The sequence below is a fragment of the Dermacentor andersoni genome, chromosome 8, assembly GCF_023375885.2.
Source record: "Dermacentor andersoni chromosome 8, qqDerAnde1_hic_scaffold, whole genome shotgun sequence".
Lineage (NCBI taxonomy): Eukaryota > Metazoa > Arthropoda > Arachnida > Ixodida > Ixodidae > Dermacentor > Dermacentor andersoni.
In genome coordinates, this window is record NC_092821.1 from 51,551,268 (window position 1) to 51,575,440 (window position 24,173).

The window sequence follows — 24,173 nt, forward strand, 5'->3', positions numbered from 1 at the left end:
TCGTTGCGCGGCCGCTTATTTATGGGTCGCAGCTGTGTCGCTGCCGCGGCAGCGCGCGTTTTGTGTGTGTGTGTGCCGCAGCTATATAGTGCCAAGATCCTATATATGGCGATCACAAAGTTGGCCCCGCGTTTCGTGTCCGTCTGTCAGTCCTTGCACGCGTTCTCAATGACGTGCGCGGGAATCGAAGCGTGCCTTTCGCGTTCACTTGCGAAGTCGGCCCTGCTTCTTGCGAATTTATCGCTGCCACGAGAACGGAGCAGTTGCAATCACAGGCACTGCTTCTGCAGAGTCGCTCTCGACACGACGCCTCAGGCAAGCATGTGCCAGTGTGTAGTCATTGTATAGCTTTTTTCATCGAATGGACAACAGCGCATGTAAAGTCATTACCCGTTTAATGCATTTTAATTAGTAACCCGGCTAAGAAATACAAACGCGACAATTCTGTAGTGTGTTCTACGAACACCGAATATCCTTCCACGCGACCACTCCAGTTCCACATGTAGAAAGTGACTTTTTACGCCAACGTTACACCTATGTAAATCATGGCTTTACCCCTACGTAAATCATGGCTTGCCCTTCAACCCCATTTTCCTATCGCCCGCATGCGTAAGCATTTCTATGCTTACCCAACGAGAAAACCATATACCGCCGTCCGTCTCGTAAGGCGACAGCTTTCGAGATAACGCCCGCAGCAGCGAGCGAATTCACCTTCGTGCTGCCTCTCGCTTCAACGCCAACGAAGCGGCGAGAAAACGTGTACGAGGTGTGACAAAAACAAAACAAAAAAAAAAAAAACAAAAAAACGAGACTGGTCCAATAAATTATTGTACTTACAGAATCAGTTCTCTGTGACATTGTCCTTCAAAGTAGTCCATTCGGTGCTGCCATTGCTGGTAACAGTTCTGGAACGAGGATTTTGGAAGGCCCTTCAGGAGATTGTTTTTGCCTGAGCCTCTTCAACTGAGGTAAAATGGGTTCCCTTTAAGCAAGATTTAACGTTATAGGAAATAAAAGAAAAGTCGCATGGAGCCAAATCAGGTGAATAAGGAGGATGCCCCATCACACTAATGTTTTTGCTGGTCAGAAACTGCTCGACAGATAGGGCCGTGTGAGCGGGTCCATTGTCCTGCTGCAACAGCCATCCATCACTCCACAACTGTGACCTTTCTTTCCTAATTTTTCACGAAGTCTTTTTAGTACTTCAATGTAGTAGTGTTGATTAACAGTGTGACCACTGGGAACCCACTCAATCATTACAATTCCGTTAATGTCGAAGAAGACAATTAAGATTGCCTTGAATTTTGATTTTGACATGCGTGATTTTTTTGGGTCTTGGGGACTCTGCAGACTCCCACTGCATTGACTGGCGCTTACTTTCTGGGTCATAGGTAAAAATCCATGTCTCATCAGATGTTACAACAGATTCCAACAAATTCGGTTCGTTTGCAGTGCGTTCTAACATGTCCACACACACGTCTTTACGGCACTGTTTTTGGTCATCGGACAGGACTTTTGGAACAACCTCCGTCACAAATATTCGTCATGTGTAATTCGTCCGTTAAAATGTGTCGAACAGCTTCCCTATCTAAGTTAACAAACTCCGACACTGCACGAACACTTAATCTTCGGTCACCACGGATCACATCACGAACTTTGGCTATGTTTTGGTCTGTAATCGCTGACCTTGGGCGCCCAGCATGTTCATTATCTTCCACACTGACCCTTCCCCCTGAAAACCGCTTGTGCCATTCAAACACACGTGCACGAGTCAGTTTCATCTCCATAAGCCTCGGTTAACATCTGAAATGTTTCCCTGGCTGATTTCTTAAGTTTCACAAGAAACTTGATGTTTATTCGCTGTTCGGTTTTTACATCATTTTTCCGGCAGAATGCAGTTGCACGTGTTCACTCAATGACGCAGCACTCCCAATTGGCGTAATCGGTTCCGTCGAAACTGGCCGCATGAATAGAGGAGGTGTGTGGGATGACGTCAGAAAAACAGCTTTTGCCAACTCCACTCTTTTTTCAACCTACGCACTTAGTCTCGTTTCTTGTGTCACACCCTATACAGCGCTCACGAAGCTCACATGCACACAACTCACTCTGCCACTTTCAAAGGTGGCTTTCAACATGCGGGCCTGCGTGTATCTCTTCAACGCCAAGCAAGCCGCGAGAACACAACGCGGGAAGCTAGCAGCAGTCGGCGCTCCTTGTCGGCATCGCAGATCGCTTTCAAGGTGCGGCCTGCGTGGCGGTGCCATACGAGGCCGCCGCCCGAGTACGTTTGGGTAATGGTTCGACGGGGATGGATAAGGCGCTGAAGAGCAATAACGGCTCATAATGATCGGCACGTCGTCAGCGCAACTGGCACCGCCGTCCGCACCCGTTCGTGTCGCCACGGCGCTGTCGTTTGTACTGGCCCGGTCATGTTTCGTAACATACACCGGGCTGCGTGGAGATGAGCAGACGGCACAATGCTTAAGCATCCTCAGACATTTGCCAGAGGAGTTTCTGTGTGAATCTTTTATATCTTACTCTACAAATAAACCTGCCTTTGGTGCTTTGTACTAATCACGGGTGATGCACCTTAAAGATAAATTATATTTTTATTGTCTGAATCTATGACGTGTGACTCTGGCCAGCTTATTTGCTTCACAAAGGCTGTATGGAAAAGGGCGGCTAGTTGTTGAGTCGAACTGGATGAGTGGGTGGCTATAAAAGAATGGTGGTGGCGGCGAACCCGTTGCAGGCTTTATATTTTCTTGCTGTGTGGCCCATGTGAAAATGGCAGTTTTCTGGCCTTGTTTGCGGCGAAATTATTGTTTGATTACGCCTGTTTTAGTCGTATTCAGCCGATCCAAAATGGTATCTAGCCATACGCGATATTTTAATCGAAGCTTCTACGAACATTCATCTCGTTTGGCAACAGTAAATAAGTCATACTTAAGTAACTTGTATATATAGACTCCTAAAACTGTCCTTTCTTCCTTTCTTCCTTTCTTTCTTTCTTTCTTTCTTTCTTTCTTAATCTTTGGCGCCAATTGCGCCAAAGTGCTCCGAGAGCGATCGTCTGCGCCATCCTGGGCCAAAGACGGCATTTTAGCGGAAAATTGCACCGAGCCTGTGCCAAAGCATGCACTAGAGCGAATCCCTCCTTCCGTCGATGCTTCGCAGCTAGCAAAGCTGAAATCAAAACCAGCAGCACGCTATCATTATCATCATCATCGTAGAAAGAAGCAGAGGCCCGTCCATAATTTTTCGTATGGTTCGTCATTCGCGCATTTTTCTCTGACAGACGTACAATGTAGTGCCCGCTGTACCGTCTTGCTGGCGCTTTATTTCTCTGTTCATCGAATCCGCGCGGTACCGCGGAGTTTGTCGAAGGAGGGTGTCGCCGTCTAGGATTGAAGGTAAACTTTTTTGATGTTCATGGGCGATAGCCAGCCTTTGTAGAAGAGCCGCTGCGACGAGTTACGGCACGTGGTGCATAATTACCCTACACGGCGAGAGCCGCCACTTCGATGGGTGCCGCCATGTTGGTTGACGCAAAACTTTCGCGCAGTGTGGCGCTGCGCTATTTCGGTGAAAAACCGTATTTGCGTCTCACGCATGCGCAGCGGCGCTGACGCTATATTTCTTTCTTTTTTACCAGCCGTAAAACCATTTGCTGCCCCTATTCGAAATTTCCCTTATGTGCATGCATGACATTAGTATATTGCGTGATGTCATGTTCACTGCTGGCGCGTGTACTCGCGGTCGGTCTACAAGCGTGGCTGTAGCACTGTGTTGCATCCTGGGTGAATAAACACGCGTTTGTTGACGTTCTATCTGTGGCGCCTTACCTGCGCCGTATCGACGAACCCGGTCGAGCGCCTTTTGTGCGTCGCGGTGTGGAGGAGTGTCGCGTCCTTTTCTGACCGCGCCTGCAGGGTAAGCCTCGCGCCAAGCCGTCTCCACGACGTATCGACTATATCAGTTAATATTTGCATGGTATATGGAAAGCACACGTGCGTTCGACCCTGCGCCATAAGTGCTTGCTGCTGCGCCAAATCGGCTTTTTAAAGCCTGCGCCAGGACCTGCGCCGAAAGGTGTTGCGCCACTTTGACCGGAACTTCACCTCACTCGCCGCGGTTGCTTAGTGCCTATGATGTTGGGCTGCTAAGCATGGAGGTCGCGGGATCGAATCCCGGCCACGGCGGTCGCATTTCGATGGGGGCGAAGCGCAAAAACACCCGTATGCTTGGATTGAGGTGCACGTTAAAGACCCCAGGTGCTCCAAATAACTCCAGAGTCCCCCACTACGGCGTGCCTCATGGTCCGATCGTGGTTTTGGCACGTAAAAACCCCGTAATTTTTTAAAACTGAAATCGAAATCGATCATTTCGTTCCAGTTTTTCCCTATATAAACATCTTCATCTAGCTCTACGTGATGGCGACTGTTTTAATGAACGTATAGGAAGTTCCAGCAAGAACGGACGTGAGAACAAATAAAAGGCACGGACAGGACAACGCTGGACTTCCAACTTATACGTTCGCTATGCACCAACTGGCCCAGCAAACCACACTGCTAGACTGTTCTAATGCTATCTAATGTCACGTCATAGTTCTTGTAAACGCTTGATCTGCTTGAACCATCCCTTCTCCTTTGCCATAACGTCAATGAGAAAAAAAAATAAAGTTGCTAGAGGACATGAGGAGAATGAGAAATAAAATAGAAACCACAGGCCTGCGCGGTGCACGCATCACATTCGCAGCGTAACCTGGAAAAGCGGCTCCGTAGGAGCTCCATTTTGGGCAACATGCACTACAGGGTCTTCGTGGCGAAGTCTCTTTGCGTCGTTTTTACGAAAAGCACATGAACTGTACGTACGCCCAGCGTCGATGCCAAGCTGCGGCCTGTCCTGCTCTCTGTACAGCGGTCTGCTGAGTCCAGTGTTGCCTGGTTGCAACCGCGTGCGTAGCTCTGCGATTCGCTTCTTCAGCAGTTGCAGCAGTGGAACCCGGTTGTTAAGCATAATGCACATGTATGGGGCAACCGATAGAAGTTCCGTGTTACTTTGACCATCTCATCAGTAATTACAAGTGAGTTTTTTGTTGCCACGCTGTAAGCACTAGCAAACTATGACAGGTGGTATTAAGTGTGTATAATGCCCACCACGCTAATTGTGTAGTGTCAAGCAGTCGCCCTTCTCATAATAGAACCTGAGTGATTCGCACCCGCCTAATATTCGACAACACAGACGCCGCGCTCTTTCTGTGTTATGGAGCCGTCTGTTATGCTCACCGTTCGAGGTCAGCCTGAGAAGGCGTGCTTGTAAGTTTCAGCTATGCAGTGCACGGTTACCCGCATAGACAACTCGTGTTACATACTTAATTGTTCTGCTACAGTGCGTGGTTGAGTTGAAAAGCCCTGAACTTCCTCGAAGTGGCATCTATTGTATCGTGACTTTCTTCAAAGTTGCAGTTCTACAACGGCGACGCTCGCTGCAAGGACGTTTACTGTTTTCATTTTTTCGTTGCCACAGCGGCTGCTACTGCTAAGCTGCATGTTAATAGGGCCAAACGCAGCGATTCTCCGTGCTTCCAGTTTCTGAAGCTCGACGTTGTAGCCGCGGTGCTTCGTTACTATGCTCCAGAGCTCTGCGTGGCAACGGCCTTTATTGGGTTACGGATCTTGGCTTTCACGGGCTGTTCCGCAGCGTGTATTTGCATACGCATCTGCATTGTGCTGCCCGCCGCCGGCAGCGGGTTTCTGCTTATCAGTTTGGCGTTTAGCAGTCTGGCGAAGCGCTCAGTTGGCCTCTCGCATTTTGGGCGAGCCTCGCCCGCGTTGCGTACGCGCGTAATGCCTTCTGGGAAATGCGGCACGTTCCCTACACATCGTGCTAACAGACGCCGAGTGCGCCGGATTCTGGAGCAAGCTGATTAGTTTTGCTGCAGAATTAGACCAGCGCTTGACTCTCCACGCTAGCAACTTCATTCATTTCATTTCATTTATTATACCGTCAAGACCACAAGGTATTAGAGAGGGGAGTGGGGTAAAAAAAAGTCACAAAACAAAGAAAACATAGAAGGCAGCAAGTGACGTAGTCATAGACATGTGAAGCCCGAAGCGATGGTGTCGATTATGGCCGTACGAAATTGTGCGTGGTCTTCAATATCGATCAACGCGCCGGGAAGGTGGTTCCATTCTTGACACGTCCTATGAAGAAAAGACTCATGACAAGCTCTAGTGCGACACTGCAAAACTCCGACTTTGTGATGATGATCAATGCGAGGAGATATGTAGGTTGGGGATGAAATAAGATTATCGCGCAGATATGAATTATGGAAGTATATTTTATGAAATAGAGCCAGGCGAACTGTTGCTCAATCTAAGTTACCTTGAAGAGGCACTGTGTAAGAGTGGTATGGAACTAGATTGGTGGTTTACGCAACTGTAACAGGGAGTACTAGATCAGCGTGATCGAGTGCGGAGGCTTGGCATGACCGGAAATTATCGACGCAGAAACGAAAGAAGTCGCTTTGAAGCTACCGCACCGGGGGCTGCCATCGACGCCATAGACCGAACAGCGCTGGTCAGATATCCGTATCATGTGGTGCAAGGCTGCATGTTTATTTGGAAGTGACTAGAGATGTGACGTGTAAACAGTCGTGCACTTTTCCCGCGTAGAGAGTGCTAGAGTACCCTGAGTTACTCTGAAATCCGTGATGTCAGATTCGCGTGCTTAATCAGCTCTTTTGTATGACGGCGATAGCTTTAGTTTGAGGGCTCCTACCTAAATACACGCAAAAAAGAAATCGTTTTTTCTCGGCAACCACTTCTCCAAACTTGATGTGGTTTGTTGCATTTGGAAGAAGTTAAAATCGAGTGACTGTTCGAAGTGGACATCTGATTTAGGCCGTCAATTTTCAGAAGATAGTCTGAAAATCGTAGATTTTCAGAAAGAGATATTATCGTGTTTGCAGCTTTAACTCAGCAACGAAAACCGGTGTCGCAGTTCCATAGATTGCCTCTGATATAGTACATATGTAGCGGGCAAAACTAATGTACTATACATGGCTCTTAATTACACATTTATATCTAAGTGGGAGTTTCGCAAAATCCTTGTAAACATTGTAATAAATTCTCGTATGATATAAATTAAAATATATCAAATTTGTCCTGTTTGCATGTTTTTACGGATGCAGTTAACTGAACTGCAATATCTGGTATTGGTGCAGAGTTACAGATATGAAACTTCCTGCCTGTACATTTTTTTAAATCAAATATCAATTTCCCGAAATTCTTGCACAACAGAAATCACACCTTAAATCAAAATTTCGCCTATGACAGTCTGAAGAATTTAGCTTTCTCTCTCAGATTCAACTAATTTCATCATCTACCCAGGTGGGATCTCGTATAAGCATTTCACCATTCTACATGTATTTGAATAGGCGGCATCACACTCGGAACTTAGCCGCAGACAGTCCGAAACGGCTTCTTTCTGTTCAGAAGTTTTTGTGAAGATTACGGCATCCGTAGTTCGCAGTAAAATAAGCGCCAGTAGCTCCAAGAAATTTGAAAGCGTCGTGTCTCTCGACACCCGTCTATTCCGAAAATTGCCGAGTCATTTAGTTAGGATGGGCTCTCCGCTACAGGCAACAAGTGCTACGACGTGGTAGGTGAACGTCAGCTAGGCGACTGGCCACGGCCGTCTCGTGTTGAGCGATCAGGCTTAGTAACGAGACGCTCTCTCGATGTCCGTAATTATCCATTAACTTCGTTCTTGACGCCGTTTAAGCACGTTACTTGTATGCTCCCCCCCCCCCCCCCTACCCTGGCTACGCCAGTGGCTACGGTCCATTCCTCAAGTGTTCTTTTCCACAAGCAGCAAAACGTATAGATGGTCTAAAAGTCCAAATATTTTTATGCCTTTTATTTTTCTTTTGAAACACAAGAATTATGCAAATCAATTACGTTCTTAATTCTACTTATAATGCTGCGTTTCTCAGTACGTTCTCAAATAATCTGGCATATACAACTACCTACTGCTAAGATGGTTAGTTAACTGTACCTTTGACAGCCATACTTAGTCCTTGTCAGATGTGCGTGCATCAATGTTTCTGCGTACTGTGAATGATCTCATTATTTTAAGTACATAACATGTGCAGCTTTGGAAAACTGCCTACGATTCATAAAATATTTAGTCTCTGAAACACTTGCTCTAGGAACCAGCCTCTCCTGTAGCGCAAAACACTAAAAGAATGAACTTCTCAGCAAATTGAGGGCCGTAGGTATAGCACAATTTTAACATGCGGCTCATTAAATAATTGTTCGCTGAAGAAGTCATGTGTAGCAAGATCGTATGCTGCTATAACAACTAAAACTGTTTAGGAGGGTTATATGTCATGCAATAAGATCGCTGACATAATTTAGCCCTGTTAATATTGGGCTATTTTTGACAATTTTGTGAATATAAGGATGGCTTATCTTTTCTCTTGGAGTTGCTCAACGTTCAACTTGAAGTTTGGGGAATTCTGTTTGGTTGTATTTAACTATTTAGCATTCATTAATATATACTTTGTTTACAGTGACAGTATAAGAAAATAAATATACGGACGATATGCATTATTTGTTTATATTCAGATAGCACTGAAATAGTATCTTGGGGCACATGTGTTTTTGCGTTTGGCTACAAAAGCGATGAACTAAATGTCTATTTCCTATTTTTGAATTTTTCAGGGGCTTTGGGAAGCAGGGATACCAGTGCCAAAGTGAGTACTGCTATCCTTTATTTGTTATTGTAGTTTGCTTGATGTTGGTGCAATTAAGACTTGTCGATATCCATAAGATTTGAGCGGTGGAGATATGCTATATTTGATGTTCAGGCTGCTACTAAAGACAAATGGTATAAAAGAAAATTTGAAGAAATGAGTTTTGATAGCTAAAAAAAAGCAAGTCGCTCATTCCCTAAAGCATATTAATAATTGCCTTATATGATGTATGCTGAAACTGGTAAGACAAACTTTTTCTACCGTAAATTATGTGGTTCAAATGAAGGGTTTTTGATGGTCTACTCCAGGAAAATGTGAAAAGGTACTCCAGGAAAAGGTAATATCTGTAATGTATTTAACAAAACATTCCGACAGAGTGAAATGGGCTACGTATATGAAAAGAAAACCTAACTATTGCTACTTGCTCATTTTTTTTCTTACTCCATTTTCTGTCCTAAGGTGCTTCTTGCGTTGGCAAAATTGCCAGTCACTGTCAAGAAACATTTGCAAAAGTATTATAATTTGACAGAGTTCTTTTAATTAACTAATCATTTTGCAACAAATTATTAAAGTTGAGCGGCCTGTAAAATGCCCTGAAAGGCAAGAACAGGTGTGAAATAAGTGTTGCATTGTGTTTTTTTTTCTCACGACATCCAGACTTGAACGCATATAGAAAAGAAAGCATAAATTTCGACTACAATTATATCGTTGAAAAATGTGTGACCCATACTGCCACGTGAAAGTAATTGAACTACAAAGAAGTAATTAGTTACCAATAGTTACATTTATCGCAACTTTTTATTAGCGTAACAGTCAAATACGCCAAATAGAATGAGTTGGCCTTGTTATTTTAATGCGTTCTCTGCAGCCATTCGGACCTTAATAATTTTCACTAACAATTGTTTTGCGTAACGTGACCAGCAACACAAAAAATAGCTTTAGTGCGCACGCTGGAGGACTGGGCGGTGTTGTAACGTATGAATACCTTCTGCACTGCATTCTGGTTATTCAGTGGCACAGTGCTCACACATCTGGGTTCTCTGTGGAACACAGGGAGTCATTCGTTAGAGGTTGAATCGATTGAACTTGTGTTCACCAGCGCAGGAACTGCTTTCCTTGGCAACATTCACTCACCCGTAGCGCGCTGTTCTCCTGCCCTGCAGGGGGAGAATAAGCGGGTACCTAGCGTACGATGAGGGAGGCAGAAATCGTTTAAAGAAGAAAAAAAAAAGGGGGGGGGGCTTAGTTGGGATAGATGGAGAACGGTGTGGCATGCTGTCGGCTCTCCCAAGTAGAAGGGGTGACAAAAGCTTAAGACATAATTTTCACGCATTAGCCGTCATTGCCGATCATTTGGCCGGCTCACTTTTTTCCTACAAAACAAGTAGGAAGAAGCATTGCTGCATCAGTTCGCCAGCGTGTTGTTAGGGTTTCGTGATGGTGCTTCCATTAAGGGCCATTGAAGAGCCGGTTATGTTAAGGTAACTGCATGGTTGCATGTACGTGGTTATTGAAGACATTATTCAGTTACAGTAAATGTTACCTCATGCAATCAGTAATAAATTAAAAAAACTGATTACGAGCACATAATTGCACATAAATTGTGACATAAAGGTGTATTGGTATAACATGTCACCTTTACTGTACTCAGAAGTGTAAAAAAAAAAAAGCACCCTGCTTTTTTTTGTGGAAGAGAAATCTTGCTCATTACGGTACATTTCAGTTGCAGAATCTGCTAATCATAGATGCATATATAAGAAAAATAGGGGCCTAAACCGTTGAATTGAATGCAGAACATTTCTTGTGAATAAAATTATATACTTTTACAATTTAGAAACAAGCATGGTACAAAATTTATTTCCTTGAATACTTGGTATTTGGAAATCTATTCAGTGGAGTGAATGGCTACCCTATAGTTTATGGGTTGCTTGTAACGGAAAGCTGTAAAACCTGGTTGATTACTTGCTTGGGCATTGTTCCATTATAGTGAGGCTCCATCCAGTGGCCAAAGTAACTCCGGGTGTTAGACCATAACTAAATGCGATATTCTCATGTGCTTTCACTTTAAAGAAGCGCATTCAATGCGTATCCAAAGTTTACATGCATATTGTCACGTAGTGACGGTAAACCACCACAGGAGTACGACAAAAGTCACGAAAGTAACTGTTTATTGGGCGAACCTGCGCCCAGCAAAACGAGTAACACTCAGCACAATGGTAGCGGTGAGCACACTCGCCGATCATTTATGTATACATGGCTGAATGAATTAACCTTCCAGCGTTATCACATGGTGCTCGTTTAAGTTCTTGAATGCACACCGCCATTCGCGTCACACACGCAATCTGATTACACGAGGCGCGGCGACATGGGCAACAGGCAAAACCAGCGATAACATTTGGAAAACTTCCGATACAGAAAAGCACGTGTCGCGCTGAGCAATAGCTTTTCGCATTTGCAAGCCGTTGAAAGACGGTCACAGGAAATATACATAAGTACATGTGACAGTATTTGCATGCTGCCTCATTATTTGTCAGACTGCATTGTAGCAGATCAATGGATGTCCATTGACAAGTACCGCAGTTGTCGCGAATAGTGTTGACTCTACTAAATACGCATAGTCTAGTCACCAACAGCAAGGCCACAAGCTGTTTCAAAAATTTATTTACTCTTATTACATTACAGGCTCACGCAGAAGCAGTGAGGAAGAGGAGTATATTGAAAATTGAGCAAACTCAAAAAAGAACTTACAAAAACAACTTAAACGATGTCAATAAACATATAAGTACTTTTTTATTTTGCAGTAATGTACAAGACAGCACAGAAATGGCATCGTTATAGGAAGTTAGGATACTATGGGTGCTTAAAGCTTGCATGAGAAAAGTGGCAGTTTTGTCCGAAAGGCGAATCGCTGATGGCGATAGCAAATTAGTAGATCGCTGCAAGAAGTAAGGATAATAGCTTTATTGGCCGTACAAACTTGTAAAATTCGCTTAGTAAATAAATTAACAAGCACCGTGTGAAGCGCGCGCAGGTAAACATCAATACATCTCGCTCGATGAGTGCGGAAACTTGCTATAAAAATGCTGGAGTGAGGAATCACGGCAGCAGAAGCGAGCGAATTGACCATCATGCATCTCTCGCTTCAACGCGAACGAAACGCGAAAAAGACAGCGCGTACGAATCTACCGGCACTACGCGCACTCTGCAAGCATCGCAGATCGCTTTGAAGGTGAGGCCCGCGCGGGCGCGCACTTCGGCCACGTCGCAGATCGCTTTAAATATATGGCGCGTCCACACGGCCGCGCCGTAAGCAGCAGCCGCTGGAGAAGAATGCCCCTTTCCCTCGCCCACCCCCCTGCCTTGCGCGCAAGAGAAGAGGGCGCGCTTCGGCTCCTAAGACCCCTTAAACTTCGTAAAGTAGTGCCACGCTTTGAAGAATGCCGCCTCCTCCTCGCGCGCTCTGGCCGAGGCCGACGCCGCGTCGCTATTGGCCTAATAGCATCAGGTGGGCCCTCGCGCCGTGCATCAGCGCCATTTTTGCTCGAGAAGCGTCTACGGAGTGGCGAGGATCGCATGTTGGCGCCGTTGCTACGCTCGAGCAGTGTAGGCGGCGCCACAGTCGAGGAGGGAGCGTGGCGCCGAGAAACGAGAAGTGAGGAGAAACGAGAAGTGAAGGCGGAGGAGGAGTGTCGCTACTTTACGAAGTTTAAGGGGTTTTATCGGCTCCGCCTTCCGCTGTCGCGCACGCGAGATCGAGCCGCGTTCGCCGGCTTACCCTCGCAAGCTTTCACTCGCTCATACGGCGCGCGGTGACGATTTTATCGCCCTTGGACTGTGCAGAACCTCATGGTGACGCCAACGGCATTAATGCGCCTGGAGTGTGTAATTGCTATCACAATAAAATAACCGGAACACGTGTCACCAAATATTGCTAGGAAGACCATTCCACAATTTGTAGTCAGAAGTCAAGGCAGGGAAGTTGAACAATTGTCTATGACTGAAAATTAGCCTAAAACTGAGCTGATTACGACTATGACCAGCACTGAGGCAAGGAATGTCTAGCAAAAGACGAGCATGCCATTGGATGCAGAAAGTGAGATACGTTTAATTTGCAAGGACAGTTTCTTGCTACCATTGTGTAAGACTAGTGCAGGAGGCCTGTTTAAGTTGTCCTGTGCCAAAATTGAACTGCACCTAGGCAGGGGTGTCATGAAATTAATCGCATTAAAGTAGGAGGGTCTGAGCTCTTGAAGGTTGAGCAAAGTTTGCCTATGCTCTGCGAAAAGCTTCTTGACAATGCAGCTGTGACAGCGAAAGAATTGATGATGCCATCATAGATAAGTGGATATCTTTCATTTTCTATTAAGCTATTACAGCAAAGGATGAACTTATTTTCGAAAATGTGATTCTAATTGAATATTTTCAATTTTCTCCCTGCACGAACATAATACATAAAAGTGCATGTGTAGAGAATAAATCTGGGTGCTTCCAGGTTATGTGAAAGTACATTTGATGCAAGTTACAAAACCATCTCGAAACATGACCTGAACATGCAGTGCAATGATTGTGCACACACCTTGTCTTTGCTTGTCTCTGTAGTTATTCTAATAACAGCATTGGTCCGTATACATGCGACCTAACAGGCACCAAGGACAAACAGAATGCTAACTACCACATGTTTTTATTACATACATACGCAATAAGCCCAACCTATGACAGAAAGCAATGCATCCTGCATGCCTGTAATAATTAATCTTGTGCCTGTAGAACATAATAAGCATAGGGTTGTTTCTTGCTGGACATGTCTACACTTTAAAGGTATGGCGATTTTATAAGTGAGGTAGGTTTGTTGTCTCATTTTTGTGTGTTTTGCCAGTGTCCTTGCAATGCACTATTAGTCTTTTAGTGCCTGCTTGTGCATATTGTTGCCTTGATGGGCAGAGAACATCTTCCCAGATTTACTCATCTATGTTCATCAAATTTTGCCCAGAAAATATTGTACTAACAAATGCTTTGCTTTTCCGATTCGTTTAAACTCGTAAACAAGGGGAACACGATTCTCGGACTAGAACTCGGGATCACTGCAGTATGGCAATGTGCAAGTCATCCAAGATCATGTAATGTCAAGTGTTCTGCAAACATTTCTGACAACGGTGTGACGCTGTCTCGGAGGCCATACAAGAACGTTTTGCTTGGAGTGCTCTAATGGAGTGTCACGAAGCTGGAAAGCTTTTCGTAAAAGCCGGATATCTGTGTGTCGCCTCCTGTCACACTGCACGGTACTGTGAGCAGCATGTAAAGTCACAGCTGCTCCTACATTTGGTTTAGGATGTAATAAATTGTTGGGCTAGTTTGTTTGACAGTGAAGTGTTCAGCATTATGTAAATATGAAGAAGCAGAGAAGCTGAGTGGAGATCATGAAGTTGTTACAAGTGTATGTATTCCAGCCAGCTAAACAAGTGAGCAGGGCAGAAAATTAGGGACATGGGAAGAGACAAACTGCTCGATTCCCAATTGTTCAAGTAGGCAAACTCTTTCTGTGACAGAACCACTGACAGCTTGTTCACACGCGTATTCCTTTCATGCTCTATCGTGCAGGCTTTGAATGTCTCTTGAATGTACTGGTCCTTGTGTCGAAACAGAATGTGAGCCCCACCAAACTCAGGAAAGCACCCATAGGAGTGAAGTGCAAGGCTAGGTTGCTGCTTGGATACAAGGATCTGTACACTCGTGAGGTATTCGAGGCCTGCACAATACAGCTTGAAATTAAGAGACAAGTCTCCCTAGAGTGATAATGTGAGTTGTGTGTTCGGGGAATCTGATAGATACTGAGTGGCAGTATTCAAGGACGGGTAGGGCTAACGCTGAGAAAAGTAGCTTGGCAACATCAGCGCCATCTTCTCTTTGAGGCCCTGGTGATGAAGGTCTGCAGTTGCCGTGCTTTTGAGACCACCTCAGGAATGTGGTATGGGAAATCCAGATGGTAGTCAATGATAATGCCTCTAAGACAATCGTGGGTGGTTGTGTGGACTTCTTGACCCTGAAGTGTTCATGTTTGTGGTGCCATAGGAGAGTGAGAAGTTGACGCAAGCATTGTTTAGCATTTATGGACGCCAAGATACAGCTTTAGATGTACACCAGGAGTTGATGCCGTCGAGGTCTGCTTGACCCTTCTTGCAATCTGAGGATTTGACAGCTGGACAGACTTGAGTAAGGTCATCAGCATACAGTAGAAGTGTTTGTTACATTGCCTTCATTACCAGCTGTATCTTCCTTGATGATTAGGCTGTTATATTTCTTGCACACATGTGCAAGGAACGAGTCACAGGCCAAATAAAAAACAATTTAAAAAATCTCCCGCGAAACTCCCGTTAGCCAGATAAGACAAATCTTCAGAAAATGCAGCCAACGGATGACGAATGCAAGTACAGTTAAACCTCGATATAACAACCTTTAATATAACCAAATTCTCGATATATCGGGTTGTCTAACTTTTCATAACTTGTTCATAGAACGCAAAGTATTTAGAACCTCAATATAACGAAGTATGTTTGTGTGCGATTTCAGTATAACGAAATTTCACTGCCGCCGCCAAGGAATGCAGAGACAGTAAATGGAAACCTTCGTGGACGCGGATGGCCAAAGGATTGAATTATAAGCGGCTGCTTGCAAACGCACCTCTCAAGTCGCGCGCCGCGCCACGAGCGACCGCTGAAGTGGAGCCGCATCATGTCCCGTATAAGTTCAAGTGTGATAAGATCCTATCGCGCCCTGCGCACTGTGTGCTTTAGGTACGAGGGAAAGTGTGTGATACCTGTGTCACACGGGCACATTTGGAAGGCCTTCTAGTCGACGGCCTTCGAAATTCCACAACTCTATCGACTCAAAGGAGTTGTCGCGCTGTTATACGGCACTTTCGAAAAGCCGTTGAGTGGCTCAGGCGTTTCTCGTAAAATTGTGTGGCGCTGCGGATCTTTACTTTTGTAAAGATCTGTCGATGCGGCCTGTTAGGATCGGCCTGCAGGGGTACTGCTCTGCAAAGCTATTTCAGCCCACTGCACGTGCTTCGATCGACACGCGGTGGTGGCGCCCTTCAGAGAACCAGCGAGGACGACAGCGCTAACCGACCATGAACTTCCTTCAGAGAACTGCTGACTACGGCGGCGTTAATTCACCATGCGCCTCGTTCGGAGAATTGGTGACGGCAGCAGGGCGGACCACGTTTGGCGCCCAACGTATTGTTGGTTGACTGCCGATTCGCAGCGTCAAACGTCAACGCAGTCGACCCGCCGGTTGTCCATTATCTTGAGTCTTGAAAGGCGCGTCGGTTCCCCGAGCTGACCCCCGCAGCGCGGCCGCCGGTTACCCATTCTCTTGCGCCTCTAAATTCCAGAGCTGCCTTTTTCCTGTAGTCGCCACGAGTGTCAGCAGACTGGGACGAATCCTGGGGCCCACGTACCGCAAAGCACCCTTGTCGCTGTTGTCGAGGGTATGTGCTTGATGTGCTTGCTGCGGTAAAGCTAGGGAAACTACGGAGCATGTTTTATTAGAATGTGAAGACGTCTACCCCGCGGTCGATTTAGGCATCACTGGCCTCCTTGAAGCCCTTGGGTTCAGAGGGAGCAGTGGTAAAGCAAACATGTCCGCAATAGACATTAGTAAGAGGCGACTGGAGGATTGGTGGAAGAAAAGTAGGGAAACGACAAAAGACGGAGACGTACAAAAGCACAGTTCGCAATAGGGTATCAGAAAATTTGGGCTTGGTAGTTCAGTTTTTTTTTTCTTTTTTCATTGTTTAACCTAGGTAGTATATTAGGCAGTATGGTAGCAAGAGCTTGGTGGCGCAACCCACCGCCCCTTTCCAAAGGGGACGCTCATAATATCCATCCATCCATCCATCCATCCATCCCATGTGCAGTTCGCACATATCAAGTGGTAAAAATACTTTATTGAATAATTAATAACACTCATATATAGTATTTTTAGAGCATCTTAGTTTGATTTGTTCTTTATAACCGATAGTACGAGCACACTGTGAACGAGAGGGCAGTGCGTTTCCGTTGCTCAAAGGCCATCGAGATTTCGATAGAGTTGTAAGGTGCTCCGTTGACTCGATAGACTATTGACTCGGCGGCCTTCGAAACCGCCCGTGTAGCCACTCGAACTTGACCTTTGAGTCAACTGACTATGACTAAAGCTGACTAAAAAAGATGGTGGCTTCACAAGTGCCGCCTGCTCGCGCGAGCAAAGACAAAAGAGGAGGAAGGGAGCGAGCTCGTGGTAACGTGATCAAGCGCGCTCGGAAGGGGGGGTAAGTTGACACGCGTCTCGGCCGTAATTACCGCTTACAGCCAAGCGCAACTGAGCGCATAGACGAGGCAACCTAAAGTTTGCCCGCGCGGCACCAGCGCCGAATGCTCCCCTAGCGGACCGATGGAAGTTTCGAGGGTCGTCGCTGCGCGAGCGCGCGCCCGTGATCTGTTCGGCGGGAGCGCTCGTGCTGGCTCGGGCGCGTTGTTTTTGCGATGGCGAGTGCGACCTCATCAGCCAGGAAAGGTGGCACGCAATACTGCTGTATTGTTGATTGCCATAACAGCCTCGAAAACACGAAAGGTCGAACGCCGCCCGTGAAATTCTACAGATTTCCGGGGAAGTGGTACGAGAAGGTCAGACTACAAGCATGGATAATTGCAGTGCGCCGAGTCAAGTAAGCACCATACTTTCGTATTCGCGTGCAATATCGCGGCTGCTCGATGAAACGGAATAGTGATATGCCTGTTTTTAGCGCCCAACCGTTTGTTTAGTCATGCCGCGTTGTTGAATTGTGTTGACATCCGCTGCTTTAGCGGTAAATGCATGCGTGTTGCGACGCTGAGCTTGACGACGCGAGCTCGATTCCCGGCCACAGCGGCCGCATTTCGATAGGGGCGAAGTGCAAGAACGCCCTTGTTACCGCGTGCTTTGATTTTTGTGCACGTTAAAGAACCCCCGGAGGTAATAAGTATTCCTGAGACTAACCATTACAGCGTGCCTCATAATGATTTAGTGGTTTTGCATGGTTTTGGCAGTTAAAACCCCCGAATTTATTTGATTCTACTGTGCCTTCACTCGCAATCGGCATGGACGAGCTTTAGAGAATTATTTCCATTTTCCAAACGCTGCAACTTAATTTACTAGTTGTGCAGGTAACGAAAGGGGACGCGCGCTACTTTTGTCTGATAGCAGACAGCATTTAATGCAAGCCGCGGTCGTCGCGTGCGTCGGTAAGCGGCAGATCGGAAAGCAGCCGATCGAGACGTGCTCGTTATGTTTGTTGTTTGGCCATGCTTTCTAAGTTCACAATATCCAAGCTTGCTTTAAGGTAATTACCACCTTGCACATTCTTGCTGATTCACTCTTCCTGCCAAAAACCTTCGTTTCCTGTCGTAGCCGGCCATCGGTGCAAGCTTACTTTAGCTGTTCGCCCGACGAGGCACTAGATTTGCTTTGGTGAGGCATGTATCTCTAATGCTTGCGCTCGTGCTGTTGGTCCTAAGGTAATCGCCTGTTAACGTGGTCTGGGTTCATTTCGCGGAGCAGTCTGTACGAGCCAATCCTCATTAGCAGTGAAAAGGCACCTTGCTGATTAATGCGATGAGTTGCAATGACTCCAACATCTGCATTGAATAAGGCGTGATATACACTAAATATTTATTGCAGCATGATTCAAAGCAATATGCGCCTATGTAGTATTTAAATTGTTAATTTTGAGCAGATGTGTGTTTTGGCTGTTGTGTTCTAGGATTTCGTGTATCCTGGGAAGGAAACTGCTTTAGTGTTCTGGTGAAGCAGCGTACTGACCAGGACAAGGCAGACACACACATGAATACAAGACACTCGCTGTGCTTGTGTCTCTCCTATTTGTACTGGTCAGTGCGCTGCTTCACCAACACGGTATGATGATTAATCACCAACTCGCCCGACTTCCCACATTACTGCGTTAGCTTTATAATGCAGTTCTCTTCGTGCCACGCAGTGACGTTATTGGGGCAAGAAATAGGCATCACAAGTTACAGGCGCTAGCATCTCCGAATCACCATGTATTAAAGGCATGTACAGTTCGCCAAAAACAGCTCAATTTGTGATTTGCCTGAACCTCAGCCTGAGAGGGTATAATGAGCTATAGGCTAGGCCACGTTGTTGAAGGTGGGAAGATGGTCTTTCTCGTTAGTAACGTTCCATGCTCATTTGTGCCTAATACATGTGTTCTTTCTGTGCTCGCAGTGCTGATGACACTCCCTGGGAGCCATCCAAAAGCATGCGAATTTACAAAAACAAGCAGGCTTTCCGAAGCGAAGACATCGATAACGCTTGCCTTTGTTCGCTGACAGCTCCGCGCAAATCAGAACGAACACAAACGTGTAATTTACTAATGCTCCAGCCAAGAAATTTAGCAGCAAAAGGCGGAAGCACAAAATGAGAGCAGCCGTGTGCGCGCACTCAGCTACCGAGGAAACTAACGGCAATCGTCACCGTCCCTCCACATCTCTGCAAGTATGCATGACCGCTTTGTGCCTGCATCATATAGAAATAAAGTGGCTAAACTTCTGAACTTGGTGTATACCTCTAAATCGACGTCGTATACGATCTTGGACACCTGTGACACGCCCTTGGCTTTCACTGTCACTTCACCGTCCACGATTTGTTGAACGCCGTACACGTGCGGAAGCAGACGCTCCCCTTTCGTGAGGTTGCCGCCACGAAAAAATCTGTCCGCGTCGGCAGCCTTCTTAAAACCGCATTGCAATCTCTGCGTCGCTGTTGCGCAAGCAGGCGATCTGCCGCCGTCGAAAACTGAGCGCCGTGAGAACGAGCAGCGAAGAAACGCGCGGGCGAACCGCTGTAAACAAAGCGGAGACCGCGCCACGTACGACCGCGCTGCATCACGTTTCCACATTGGGGGCGCTGTCAGGAGGCGCAGTAGCGCCGCCTGGCCATGGTTTTCTCGTCTATACGCAGCCGCGCACCCTGCTTTAGAGGTAATCTGCCGCGTTTGCAAGGAGTTGGCGTGCCGGGACGGCGCGGCACCATGTAAGCTGTCTTCGCACGCGTTTAGTATTGGAGATTGCGTAACCTCGAGTTTCGGTGACCCGTTGGAGCGGGAGGCAGACAAAGCATTCGCTCCTCGCTGCGGGCGCTTTTCGTGATAGCGTCGTCCCAGTGCGGGCGATGCTATGAGGTGTGGGGGCAGACTGCATGCGAAAGCATGGCTTCGTACCGCCGATGTGAAGATATCGTTGACGTTTCACGAAACCCTATCATTCGTTGCCGACTCCCAATTTCATCAGCATGAATTGCTTTCTCATTCAAATTTGCTTTTTTCAATTGCACGACAAATCGGAAGATTCTGCGGTCCCTTTCCGCGTAAGAAAAGTCGATCGGCAACTGCACTTATTCGCATAAAATTCGAATTTCAGTACAACGAAACTTCGATATAATGAAAGAAATTGCCGATTTTACTGACTTCGTTATGTCGAGGTTTAACTGTACTTCTGTTCTTCCAGATGAGGAATGCCTTGAGTATTTTATTTCGTTAATCTGCTGATTGTGCGATGGTGAATGATGTTTGTGCGATCGAACCGAATTGTATTCAAGTACCAATGAACCTACAGCTGCCAGAGTGTGTGTTCTGTTGCACTGCATTAGTTTTTCCTTAGTCTTTTCTGTGCACCATGGGTGCACCATGAGCTACGAGTCCATCAGTGTGGTTTGGATACCACCCATTGAGAACAAAAGCTGCAGACTAATCAAGGACTACCCTGTTGTCTGGTCACATTGTTCTTTGCAGTATGCAGCTTTGTTGTGCACAAGCGGTGTCACGAGTTTGTTACCTTCAAGTGTCCTGGCAAGGACAAGGGCGTCGACTCAGACGTGAGTGTGTTCATCAAAAGTTTTTGTTAGGCTGATTGCTGTTTTGTTCCCATATTAGAGCAGGCACGAAAACTGTACACAATGACAACACAAAGATAAATACCGAAGCCAACCGAAATTTATTTATTGCAGGAGGGCATTTCATACGTGAAGTTGGCAATTGCTAAACCATCTAGTCACTGCATGACATGAAAGTATGAGGGAGCATGCACAAAATTGAAATAAGACTAGGAGGGCTCACTTAGCCACATATGTTATTGAGTGCGAGCTGTGGTTTAGGCGTGTACTAGGATGAATTGAAAATGCCGCCTCAAGAGAAACACGGGAGGCTTTTTATATTAAGGAATATGGTGAAGAATTTATGTACGGGGAAGAAATATGTAAGCTGTACATGAGTTTTACACAATGTCTTTCAGCTCTAAGTAAATTTTAGCTGGTAATAGTCCTTGCAAGTCTGTTGCATGAGAATACTTTTTCTGCATGTTTTATTATGCATGTGCTGTCATTACTTAAGCTGCATGATGGGAGCACAGCCACATACCTCTGGCCAAAGTTGTATTGCAGAACTTTAACAGAACATTCTGAGTCATCACACTCCCATTTAGGGCTTCTAACTTGTTGGCGAGAAAGACATGGGCCATGTCTCGATGTTCAAGCATTCAAATTTCTGACTGAAGAGTGCAAACAAAATTACTGAGCATGGACATATCATTGTGTCACTATGACTGTAGTCGCAGCCCGTTAACATCCTATGCTGGCATGTACTGAAAACATGCACATGTGTGATTTGTATGCTAAAGGCCACAATTTTTATGGAGATAGTAGTCTTTTTTTTTTTTTTTAGAAACGCATCACTAGCGGTGGAACACATCAGTAAATATGTGATAATCAGACATTTAGTTTACTGTTATTTGCTAGTAACATTTTCACTAATTGAGTTAAGGCTGAGGTTGATATCATGCAGTCGAAGCCAGCCAGTGCTAGAGGCATGGTCAGCATAGCAGCAGAATGCGCATGTAGCTTTGTCCTGCATTATGCGATGGAAGGTTTCCGGGGAAAATGTCAGTTATATCACAAGTCCTAGCACACAGGATTGCAAAGCTGGGTCAAACTGCGTTAGTGATTTCTTTTTGGCACGGGTCTCGCAGGATGCACGAACCAAGCACCAGTTCGTGCTGCAGACATACACAAGTCCAACCTTCTGCGACCACTGTGGCTCGCTCTTGTATGGTCTCATCCATCAGGGCTACAAATGCAAAGGTGAGTGTGTGCAGTGTATGGTGGGATGCGACATGGTGCTAGCTCTACTCGCTCTAGTGAACCCGAGCACGCAACTCTGAACCTTTCATTGATTCTTTGCTCCAACCCCAATAAGCACCATACATGTGATCACCCATGTTTGGTAGTAGACATGTCATTCTGGTGCTGAGCGCAAGGACATTGATTCGGTTCCCACCTGCGGCTGCCATATTTCCAACTGGGTGAAGTACAAGAATGCCTATGTGCTTAGCTATGTGTGTGCTTCAGGAAACCTATGGGGTCAAAATCATTTCCCACTACAGCATCACTGGTAGACTCAACGGTGCATTCGAACATAACTGATCAAATAATTTATTAGTTAACAGGCCAGCTTTTCATCTAATGCATGAATGAAAGGATGAATAAATCGGACAACCTGACATGACTTGATCCATGATCAGAACAATAGGCCATTGGCACAACTTTTCGAATAAACTTTTGTACAGGACTCAATCTGCAATGCTATGATGGCGGACCTCGCTGTCAGAGGAGCAAGTTGAGGCTAGTGTGTGAAGAGCGAAAATTGTAGAGCAGCGTGCGTGAACGCATTCCCTGTTGTGTTTGCTCTTTGAACACAATTGCCATGATTTTAGCCATGAGACGGGAGCTGTACAGAGAATCCCAGCTTGTACACTCTCCCTTGACATCTCTTCTCAGTTAAAAAAATTGCAGGATGAAGGATACACAGACAGGATGGGCGCAGGAAGTGCAGCAAATCGATCATTATCTCCTAGTCACAGTTATACATGTGTAGATTTTGTTCTTGCAAAGCATTATAATATTGGCGTTCTGTATTACCACTCTACTGTACTGCATGCGTGTAGCACATTGTAAAATCAGTTTATGCACATTCTGCTTATGAAGCAATGTTATAGGGCAGACGCATTCAGCGAACAAAACAAATTGATAGACCAGAGAGCAACAAATAATGGGAGCCAGTGTTGTAGCAGCATAGTAAGGCCATGGGGCACTTCATTAAACAAAATATGAAATGGGCACAAAGCTTTCACCTGTCTGAATTACAAAAAAAAGGATCTTCTTTGCAAGGATTCTATCAGTGGATATAAAAGCAAAATTGTCATGATCCAAAGACCTCTGCAACATTGTAAATGCTTGTGATGCTGAGGTACTAATTGCTCTGCCTCCCCAGCTGTGAGATAATGTATGCCAGATGTGGCAAGCACCATAATGTTTCCTTGCAAGCGTTTGCCAAAACTGGCAGCTTGGCTCTGTACAGTCACTGGCTACATTCATTACCGAGATTAGAGCTTCATATTATGTTTACCAGAAACAAATATGATGTTGCAATTATTTATTCACCATGGGAATTGCAGGTGCTATGTCGGCTCTTATATGGTTTGGCATGAATTTATACATGCCAAATTTATTCATCGTGCAGGACAGGGGTAATTGGAGATCGCAGGGAAAGGCCTTCATGCTGCAGTGGACATTAAAAAGGATGATGATGATGATGATGAATTTATTCACACAGCTCTTTCCAGCTGTCTCTCTGTTCTTTGCAGTTCAGTTGCGTTGTATGTTAGTTTCACATTTTATGCAACTGTTTTATGTTCACAAATGATTCATTTTATTGCATGCTTACCAACATATAAATTGCAGTGCAGTGGAACCTTGTTAAAGTGAACCTGCATATATAATGAACTAACAGTTATAGGGAAGAGAGAGCGACCTATCCCAATTTCACTCCCATAGGTGCCCACACATTTTTTCATTGATTTAGGAAACAGGACTATAAGGAATAAATGAGTATATATAAAAGTATACATTTCCTAACTATATCCAGAAGGACATAAATAGTTGTGCCATGAAAAGACAGAAAACAAAAGTACTAATAAAAAAAAGATATAAAAAGGAGGAAAAAGAGGACACAAACAATAGACTTCTAGATTATGACAGAGTAGACAACGCTCCACTCACCTTGGTTTCAGCACACTGTTTCGGTAACTACAGCAGTATGTGTCTGCACTGGCTGCCCTGAATTTTTGTCCGTGTGGTCACCATGGCTTCCTATCACGGTGCGCTTGTCAGACAGTGGCAGCATCCGTACATGTAATGATAGCAGCATGTGAAGGTTCACTTCAGTAAAGAGCAAATTTGAGCTCCTTTGAATGACAGCCAACTAACTGTGGTTAGAAAACTTTTATAATAGTTACAGAAAGGCAAAATAGCTTTTAGAGCTCTA

General features: G+C 45.5%; 1 protein-coding gene and 1 long non-coding RNA gene across 4 annotated transcripts in view; both read left to right on the top strand.

Annotated features, from left to right (window-relative positions):
- Positions 1-24,173, top strand: part of Pkc53E (Protein C kinase 53E) — a 201,647-nt gene that overhangs the window by 103,041 nt on the left and 74,433 nt on the right. For all 3 annotated transcript variants that reach the window (XM_050174285.3, XM_050174284.3, XM_055068175.2), the window contains exons 2-4: positions 8,730-8,761; positions 20,589-20,671; positions 21,820-21,931. In XM_050174285.3, coding sequence (XP_050030242.1) covers positions 8,730-8,761; positions 20,589-20,671; positions 21,820-21,931 — 227 coding nt within the window. The remainder of the gene's footprint in view (positions 1-8,729; positions 8,762-20,588; positions 20,672-21,819; positions 21,932-24,173) is intronic.
- Positions 17,135-19,352, top strand: LOC140219794 (uncharacterized). The gene is made up of 2 exons (XR_011895975.1): positions 17,135-17,468; positions 19,025-19,352. It is a non-coding gene; the product is annotated as an uncharacterized lncRNA (long non-coding RNA).